The sequence below is a fragment of the Mustela erminea genome, chromosome 17, assembly GCF_009829155.1.
Source record: "Mustela erminea isolate mMusErm1 chromosome 17, mMusErm1.Pri, whole genome shotgun sequence".
NCBI classification, from domain to species: domain Eukaryota; kingdom Metazoa; phylum Chordata; class Mammalia; order Carnivora; family Mustelidae; genus Mustela; species Mustela erminea.
Window position 1 is genome coordinate 46,617,004 of NC_045630.1, and position 9,696 is coordinate 46,626,699.

At 54.5% G+C, this 9,696-nt stretch overlaps 1 protein-coding gene across 2 annotated transcripts in view; it reads left to right on the forward strand.

The window, feature by feature from the left end:
- The window catches only part of RASSF5 (Ras association domain family member 5), a 65,096-nt gene extending 56,593 nt beyond the window's left edge, over nucleotides 1-8,503 (forward strand). For both annotated transcript variants that reach the window (XM_032317906.1, XM_032317907.1), the window contains 4 exons: nucleotides 2,307-2,420; nucleotides 3,547-3,844; nucleotides 4,312-4,427; nucleotides 6,080-8,503. In XM_032317906.1, coding sequence (XP_032173797.1) covers nucleotides 2,307-2,420; nucleotides 3,547-3,844; nucleotides 4,312-4,427; nucleotides 6,080-6,232 — 681 coding nt within the window. In that variant the 3' untranslated portion in view covers nucleotides 6,233-8,503. The remainder of the gene's footprint in view (nucleotides 1-2,306; nucleotides 2,421-3,546; nucleotides 3,845-4,311; nucleotides 4,428-6,079) is intronic.
- Nucleotides 8,504-9,696: the final 1,193 nt, after the last annotated feature.

A 9,696-nucleotide genomic window follows, 5' to 3' on the forward strand; every position in this document is an offset into this window, starting at 1 on the left:
CGAAGGGCATGCAGGGAAAGGATGGCTCCCTCATGCCACCGTAGAGAGTAGAAGGCCATCCTTGATGGCTTTGTTGGTGACATGGTACCCTGGGTCCTGCGTTCTTTGGGGGCCTGACCCATTGATCTGATAAACCATGGATGAATGCTTCACAGGTTCCATAATTTATGGGCCTTCGTTTGGCAGCTGCAACCCTGGCCCTCATGGACTGGCATGGGATTTCAGTGATCGTTATGGGAGTGGCAGAAGCGCCGTCCTAGAGTGCCCGGTGGTGGACTGAGAAAAACATGGGCTCCACACTTGGATGGACTCTGTTTCAGGCTCTACTCAGAGGCTTACTAGCAGTGGGACCACAAGTGTGTTCCGTAACCTCTCTAGGCTTCAGCTTTGTAATCTGTGAAATGGGAGTGACGGAGGTGGTACGCGAGACAGGGTATGTGAAAGCACGGAGCGCAGCGCTGGTCCCTCAGATCTCTGAGGAAGAGGACGGGAGCAGACAGGCCAAGGCAAGAGGCTGGGTTGGAAAAGGGGTGTCGGCTTATCTCCATGCAGAGGGGTTGGGGGTGGGCGTTGGGAGGCCACACCAGCTCTCTGTGGCAGCCTCAGAGTCTGCCACGTTATCTGCTGTGTGAGGTCGGAAAGTGAGAGGAGGCAGCTCAGGCATCGTGCTGAGCGTGCCCTCTCCTCCCCCGGCTTGCTGACTGCTGATGGGAGGCACTGCAGGGACAGGTTCCAGTTGGCGGGGGGGGGGGGGGGGGGGGGGGTGCTTTGTGTTCCACTGGGTGCTGGTGTCCTGACAGGACGACAGTGAAATCCTCCAGCCGAGCCACACCCCTCCAGGAAGGTGCGGGGTGGTGGCAGGGAGGCAGCCAGAAGAACCCAGGGGCCCCGCCTCTCTGGGCCTCAGTTTCCTCATTTGCCAAAGGAGAATCCTGACTCGAGTCTTGAGTCTGCTCGATTTCTAAAATCAGATGAATTCTGGGCAGGTTTTTACCAACTTTTTTGTTGGCCCAAACCATGGCTTCCGCGCCCCCCCCCCCCCCCCCCCCGCCCACACACGGGCAGCCTGAAGACATCATCAGGAAGGTTGGGCGGTGGTGAAGAGGAGGGAAAGGCAAGGAACTGATCAGGGGACAGAGTCGCTTAGACCCCAGAACTCACCCTGCAGCACGAAGAACAATGACCTCCATCCCCTTCCGCAGCCTTCTTCCCTCACGCTTCCCTGGGGTTGGCGGCGGGCACAGGAGAACCCCTGGGAAGAACACAGCCCAGCAGTCTGGAATTTCCTTGTAGGTCTGCACCTGCAGACTCAGGGCTTTAGGCAAGTTACTGAGCTCCTCTGAGTCCCGGTCGTCTCACCTGAAAATGCAGGTAATAATCTCCACCTCACAGCGTCTTGGTTCGTGAGGATTAAAGGAGACGGTGCGTGCCATATTCTGGCACAGAGGAGGTGCTGAGTGGAGGCTGCTTGTCCCCATTCCGCGGGAGGGGAGGCCGAGTCTCTCAGTTATTGTAGAAGGACGACCCCTGGCTCCTTCCGGTTCACTCATGCATTTGACAAATACATAAAGTTGACCCCTTGAGCAACTTGGGGGTTGGGGGCTCTGACCCCCTGCACAGTCAAAAATCTGAGGCTAGTTTTTGACAGCTCCCAGACTTGACCGCTAATAACGGTCTGCTGTTGCCCAGAAGACTTACGAATAACACGAACAGTCGATGAACACAACTTTGCGTGTCATACGCGTTATATGCTGCGCTCTTACACTAAAGTAAGCTAGAGAAAAGAAAATGTTATTAAGAAAATCATAAGGAGGGGCACCTGGGTGGCCCAGTTGGTTGAGCGTCCAACTCTTGATTTCGGCTCAGGTCATGATCTCGAGGTGGCAGGATTGAGCCCTGAGCCTGGCAGTTCTCTATTCCCACAGCATCTAAATGCAGTCTTGTCCCTAGTAACCCTAAATAAGCAAATGCTGTTCTGCTGATGGACCGAATTCGTCATCCGTGCTTGCGCGCTGGGCACGTTCATATTAGTCTCTCAGCGAGCCCGAGGGGTAGGCCTTGTTCCCATTTCACAGGTGGGGAGACTTGGAGATTTAAGTCACTGACCCAGAGCCGCTGGGCTTCCCAGGGGCACCACTGGGATTTGATCTCTGATTCTTCTCACCCTGCACCCAGGAGATTAGTTTTCACTGTGGGACTGGTGCTCCCTTCTTCTTGGTCAGGGAGGTCTTTGGGAGGGTGTGGTCCTCCCCTTTCTCATAATGAGCACCGCTGCGTACCCACTCTCACTTCTGCGTCTGTTCCAGAATGTCTGTAAACCCGCCGAGGAGGCCACGCAGCGGCCGCCCACACTGCAGGAGATCAAGCAGAAGATTGACAGCTACAACACCCGGGAGAAGAACTGCCTGGGCATGAAGCTGGTGCGTGCGTGGGGCCTGCCCGCCTGCCTGCCTGCCCCCACCCGGCCCCCGCCACCTCTTCCACTGGGGCTCCTCTGTTCTCCCTCTGGATTCTGGGGCGGCCCCTCCCCTTTCTTCTGTCCTGGGGAGGCCTAGGGGCTTGTGGGAGGCTGTCGGGGACCCCCCCCCACCGCCCCCGTGTGCTGCAGGGAAACAGAATGGACTTTAGATAAGATCCAGGTCCATCTCTGGCTCTTCCCCTTTTTCTGCTTTGGGAAACCCTTTTAACCTCCCTGGGCTTTGGAGTAAAATAGTGGTCAGAGCTGTTGTGGGAATTAAGTAAGGTACAAAGACCTCAATAACTGGTATCGCTTGGCCCCCAGGAAGGCTTCATAAGAGGGAGTTCCCAGCTCCTGTCCTCTCCCTTTTCTTGTCTGTGTCCTGGGGAAGCTTCCGGAGACTGCGGAGCTCTGAGAGGGGAGGCACCAACTCTGCGGGGCTCCCAAAGGCCGTTGGCAGCCGGAAAGGGAGAATGTAGAAGATCCCTGCCCCCTGCTGGTCGCTGCTAGCAACTGGCTCTCTGGGGCTTCAGCCCAATGGGGCACTAGAAAACCCAGTCTCCCCTGGTCCTGGGCTTAAGCCTTGCAGACTGCTGGGTTTTGGAAAGAGATGCAGAAGGAAATGCAGTGGGCTCATTTTCCAAGGACCTCATTACGGAGCTTTCCTGCTCCTCCCTGGTTTGGAGGGACAAACTAGAGAGGCCACTCCAGACCCTGCCTCCTAGGAACAGGGACTCAGAAAAGGTAGGGGACTTGGGCAGGGAGCCTGAGCCCTGCGAGGGCAAGCTAGAGTAGCTCCTCCTGTCCTCTTGGATTGCTGGATACTGCAAGCCTTTTCCTGGCCCTATGCAGGGTGGGCAGGGGGACATTGTCTCTGCCCTCCAGCACACCCAGGTCAGCAGAGACAGGAACAACTTGGGGAGACAGGTCAGGGACTGACTGGGATGGCACTGCTATTAGGAAAGGCCTCTGCAACCGTGCCTCCCTCACCCCCGCCCTGACCCAGCCTGCGGCAGTGGCTCAGAGTGGCAGATGGGATCATGCAAGATAGACCCGAGCTGACCCATAGCTCATCCCCTGGTCCGCAGAGTGAAGATGGCACCTACACGGGTTTCATCAAAGTGCATTTGAAACTCCGGCGGCCGGTGACGGTGCCTGCTGGCATCCGGCCCCAGTCTATCTATGACGCCATCAAGGAAGTGGACCTGGCGGCCACCACAGACAAGCGGACGTCCTTCTACCTGCCGCTCGATGCCATCAAGCAGCTACACATCAGCAGCACCACCACGGTCAGCGAGGTCATCCAGGGGCTGCTCAAGAAGTTCATGGTTGTGGACAATCCCCAGAAGTTTGCACTTTTTAAGCGGATACACAAGGACGGGCAAGGTACGCAAAGGCGAGCTCCCGGTCCGAAACCATCTCCCCCGCTAAAGGCCTGGCAGACTTGGTGCAGAGGAGGACTGGGCTTCCCTGGGGCGCCACTGTCCAGCCACGCGGCAGAGAGCTGGCCGGGAAGCTCATGCCTGTCCCCGCGCCCCTCACTTTATATGTGACTACAGGAAAACCACACCCTGGGTTCCCACTTCCTTATCTGTGGAAGGGGAGAGAAACCGCCCACCGTTCCTAATCTTTGGGGGAGATGATGCGAATGGAAACACGCTTCAAACTCTGGGAAGACACCAAAGATAAAAGGGCATTCCCTATTCATGTCAGGTTCATCTCATTAGGTTGAAAGGATGGTTACTTCCGGTCATGACCTTCCCGTGTCTGCATTTCCGCGTCTGTCCCACCCACACTGAGTCCCTGACCCTCTTTTCCGAGACGCGCCTCCAGGTCCCTCTCTTGCTTTGCAGTGCTCTTCCAGAAACTCTCTATTGCCGATTGCCCTCTCTACCTGCGCTTGCTCGCCGGGCCTGACAATGACGTCCTCAGCTTCGTGCTCAAGGAGAATGAAACTGGAGAGGTGGAGGTGGGTCTGGGCCCCTTTGCGTGGTGCAAAAGCCCAGCCCTCAGGGCACCCTGGCTGGGTGCTGGCGGGCGTCGTCCTCACCACCGGCATGGGTGGGGGCCTTGTGGCAGCTGGGAAAATGTCCTGGGGAAGTTGAGCCAGGAGCAGTGCCGGGCTGCGGAGTTCAGCGTCTAAAGCCGGGATTGTAAGCGTCCTGGGGGAGCAAGTCAGGGCCTGTGTCTGGCAAGGCCTGTGGAAAGAAAGGATTTCGTGTGCTTTTTTTTTTTTTTTTTTTTTTTTCTGAAAAGCCGGGGTGGAGGGACACTGAGAAAGGCCCATGTCCCGGCTGGGGTTGTTTTGCTCCAGGATGGTTTGAGGTCCAGCCAGCTCCATCTCTGGCCTCCACTGGATACAGAGATTTTGGAGCCATTTGTCTCTTCCTGGTGCGTAAAAACTGGCCCTTTTCCTCAAAGCGCCGCTCACTGGAGTCCGGTCCAGTGGCACGGAATCGGGTGAAATCAGGCTGGTGCTCCCTGTGGCCTGGGATCCTGGGGCTCAGGAGTCACGGAGGAGTGACTGAGGCCAGGTGTTTGCCACTCTGTGGTCAGCGGAGGCCTAGGGTTTGGGGCAGCAATCTCGCAGGTCACTCGGCGGTCTGGGGGATCCAGGCAGTTCGGGGCCCTGTGCCTTCTCCCTGCTTCAGTCAGACAGCTCTGCTTCATCTGATTTACACGTTAGAGTGTGTAAGAGTTTGTTCGGGAAAAAGTACTCTGCTGACAGTGTTTGGACACTGCTGGCCCAGTGCAGACCTCTGGGGCCTGGGAGTTTAGAGACCAGGCCCTAATTCCCTTTCTGCTGCCGCCAGCTCTGTAGCCACAGCTGTACCTCCTCCATTATGGAATGGAGTGGACTTCAGTCTTCTCCATTATGCAATGGGGGGGATTAAACTAGATAAACCTTAATATCCTTTTGTGCTCAAAATCCCTGGCTCCAGGGGTGGTGGGGGAATTGGTGAGGGGTGGGGGCGAGGGGTGGGGGCTCTGCTCCTGGGTCAGTCTGAGAGTGGTCAGGTCCCACTTGGGCAGGCCAGGGCCAACAGGGCTGTCTGGAGCTTTCTGGGTTCTCGGATCCCATTATCTGCTCTGCCAGCCAAGGGAGGCAGGGACCCTCATTCCGTGGCAGATGAGCTAACCAGACAGAAGGGCACAGTGATGTGCCCAAGGTCACGTGGTGCTGTTGGGCTGAAACCCCGTCTCTGGAGGCCAAGCCCAGCTCTCCTCCACCTGCCTGTTGAGGGCCTGCACACTGAGAGCCTTTCGCTCAGCACCCCCAAAATGGACATCCGGACAGGCCAGCAGGGGCCTGAGTGGCCCCAGTATCACTGTTCAGACCTTAGCTGCCACACAGAAAATATCAGATGGTTGATTCTCCAAATAAAACACCACTCATGGAGGGGTACCTCTGGGTCATGAGATGTCAGGATTTGAAATCTGGTGGCTGGTAACACGGGAAACCCAAGCTACCTCCACGGCAGTGGTCTACTCGGTAGTAAGCCCTGTGTAAGCTGTGCGCAGATGGAGGCAGCGGGGGCTGGGGGCCCCTCAGGTCGTGCGGCTTCTGACCTGTCTCCTGTTCCTTTCTCCCCCATCGCCCTCGCCCTGGTTGGCTCACAGTGGGACGCCTTCTCCATCCCCGAGCTCCAGAACTTCCTAACGATACTGGAAAAGGAGGAGCAGGACAAAATCCAACAAGTTCAGAAGAAGTATGACAAGTTTAGGCAGAAACTGGAGGAGGCCTTAAGAGAATCCCAAGGCAAACCTGGCTAACCGGTCCTGCTTCCTCTTCTTCTGGTGCCCATGGATTTCTTTTTATTATTAATTATTATTTTGCAACAGACACTTTTTCTCAGGACACCTGTGGCGGGTGCATCTGTGCCCCCCTCCCCGGCCGGGCAGTTCCAGATGTGGCACGAAACCTCTGAGGGACACGTGTGCTCGCAGGCTTGGCCCCACCTGCCACACGCTGCCAAGGAGCGGGACCCCTTGGGGAGAGAAGAGCCTCGGACCTCAGCGCGGTCCTCGTGCTCTTCCTAAGGCAACCAGCTGCCTCTCTCATCACCAAACTGGAACTGTTTGCACTAGCCGGCAAAGGAAAGAAGAAAGGTTTTAGAGCTGTATGTTCTTTCTCTGGCTTTCATTCTTCCTCAATCTCTTATTTGCCACTCATAGACCTTTATTTATGAGTCAAAAATTATAGTATGTTCCTTGAGCAGGTCTGGGCTAAGCCCCCGAAAGTAAGAGAATGCTCGTAAGAGGATCGCCCTTCACTGTCCCAAGGTGCCCGCTGTTCATGCTCAAGGGAAGGTCGTAAAGCCACTGGCCCCAGATGCTCAGGTAGGGAGCCCTAAAGCTGAGGCTGGCTCAGAGATTTCCAGAGAAGCTGCAGCCTGCCTCAGCCCTCATCGCTCAAGTCTGCACCCATGGAAACCCAAAGGCATATCTATTTGCGCGTGTGTGATGCCTCGTCACGTCTTTGTCAACAAGTGTTTGTTTTTGAGTTACAACTTGGAGTTCATATGGCCTTCATCCTCATGTGTTTCCACAAAGGGAAACCAATTTACCAATTTTAATGTCTCCTGAGGAGTACGGAAATCAGGCAGTCGGAGAAAGCCAAAAAGCGTTGCAGAGAAATGTGTCCACCTTGTCCTCGGCCTTCCCCCAGCTCGAGAGCCGGGGAGGGCCTGGCTGCCCTGCTTTGCCCGCTCGGCCTTCCTCACTGCCTGTTCCCTCCCCCGGGGCATGCTGGGGTCTCCAGGTGCTGTGGAGGAGCTGCCCTGAGGACAGATGGGGGAACCTCCCAACTCAGCCCATGTGGAGTCCTTTGTGCTCTGAAGCCCAGGCCAGCCCAAAGCGTTGTGCAATGTGAGCTTGCGGGCTGACCTCCGGCTGATCTCAGTGCCTTTTTGTTTTCAGAGAGAGACAGGAGCAGGGTGTACTTGCTTTGCTGCCGGCTTGCTCCTGCCAGGAAGGGGACGGTGGTGGTGTGGGAGGCGAGGCCAGGAGAGCCCTCCCGCCGAGAACGGGGCAAGAGTCACAGACCTCCTTCCCCTCTAAGGTCTTGGGCTTTGACTCCCAGGAAGTGATGTTAAACCACATGGATGGGGTGGATGAGGTCCCCAGCCTACATCTGTACCGGCTCTTGTTCGGGTGCAAAATGAAAAATAAACTCGCCAAGCAACTGAAGCAAGTGGCCAGGCTGCAGACAGTCCCTTGAGACGGAGGAGGACTTTTCACTGTCAAAGCAGGGCCGGCTTTCCAGTCCAGCCTCGGAGAGATCCCTTCTTCACTCTCCTCTGCCTTCCCAGGTCCTTCTTGGGTTGGGTTGAGCCCCAGCTTCTTCGTGTAGCCTCAGAAGTCCCTTCCCTGACCCTTGCTGTGTCCACACTGCCCCCGATCCCAGAAGGAATGCTGACCCCAAGTCATACAAACTGTGTGTAGTCTTTAGAGCTGCAAAACCAAGACAAGCTAGCAGCTCAAAGAGTGTTTAGGTTCCCCAGAACCCTGGTTCTCTGCCATCTCATGCTCAGCCTTATTGCTTCCCTCCCTGAAAAAACCTCTCTCTCCCTGCTGTGTATTAAAGGGAGCGGGGGGAGAGTCCTTTTCCTTCATGCTGCATGTCTTTAACATTAAAGGAAGGCACGGCTCCTGCTGCAGCCCCCGTGAATGCTGCTGAGAACCTCCCTCGGATGGGGGCGGCTATTTTTATTTTTGAGAAGGAAAATAAAGTCATGTATATATATACATAAAGGCATATAGCTATATATAAAGAGATAAGGGTGTTCATGAAATGAGAAAATTCTGGGAAAATTCTGACTTTATCTAAAGCACAGTTAGACCCAGGACCCATGCTGAGGTCCGAGCCTCGGCGAACAGTCTGTATAAAGTATCCCTTCCCCCAGAGGTGGGTATGACTGCTGGTAGTGCCTTCTATCCTTGTGTTGCCCTGTGTGTACGTGTTTGTTTTGAGGATATTTTCCTTTTACATGTCTTTCTTATATGGATTTTAAAAAAAGTAATAAAAGCTTGTTGCAAAAATGACCCAGTCTGGAGACCTCTTCTTTGTCCTTTTACCATCTCCTGGAAATTGGGAGCCAGGGGAGAGCGTGGGAACGGAGAAGAGCATGTACTTCTGGGGAAAGTCAGATCTTCTTCTGCCAGCGAACAGAGGAATGAAGGCTGCTCTTCAAAGAATCTTGAGAAAACTGTCCAAGTGCACGGGCTGAAGGGCGCTGCCCAGGTGCTTGGCTGCTGTGCTGCCCCACAGAGCAGGAGAGGAAAGGGCATGTATTCTAGAAGGGGATCCTGAGTGAGAAAAGAGGAGGGGCTTTCTGGAGCTAAGCATCGGGACAGACTATTGAGGTAGATGATGATTCTTCTACTTCGGAAATTATTTATCTGTGAAAATTTAAGGTCATCTAACCTAGAGGAGGAAGGTTAGATGAGGCGAGTCAAACAGTCCTTTCACATTAGCATTATTTAACTTCCATCAGGGGCAGCGCTCTGTCATCACGGAAATAACCACACAGGGTTATTAAGAAGAAACTGCTGCCCTCCTTCTGGTAGGGACCACACATAATGCACTGAACGAGGGCCCTCGGGCCACAGAGGCTGGTCAGAGGGAGACAGCTCACTCCCTACCTCCCTGGCAGAGAGAACATTCCATCCAATAGACATCCCTAAAATTATCTGAGCACGGGGCACCTCTGTAACATCTGTTCACCTAGACCTCCAAGAAGTAGGTCTTTCAATAACTTCGCCAAAACCTGGACATGAACCGGTTTCTGCTTTTCATTGCAACCCATTTGGTAACATTATGGGAGTAAGTTCAAAGTTCCGAATTTGACTTTGAAAGAGACTGCTGGGCCTTGCAGAGAAAAAAAAAAAAAATCCATTCAACGGCCTAACCTTCGCCAGCCTTCTTACACATGCCTATGGTGCTCCGAGGAGGAGAGGGAAGGTGAGTCAGCGCAAATGGGTAATTGTTACTGGAAAAACCATTCAAAACACAGGCCCTGACAGCATGGTCATAGCAGGACTCTGAGTTAAACCACAGCCAGGAGTGAAAGTGCATTTTAGACCCACCCAGCCATTTACTGGCTTTGTGTCTTTAACAGAGATCAACAGGACGGGACACAACCTCTCTGAGCCTCCAATCCCACCAAGACTGGGCAAGTTAGACGATGTTTGTGAAAGAACCTTATGAAATCCTACACGTTATCTGTGTTCACATA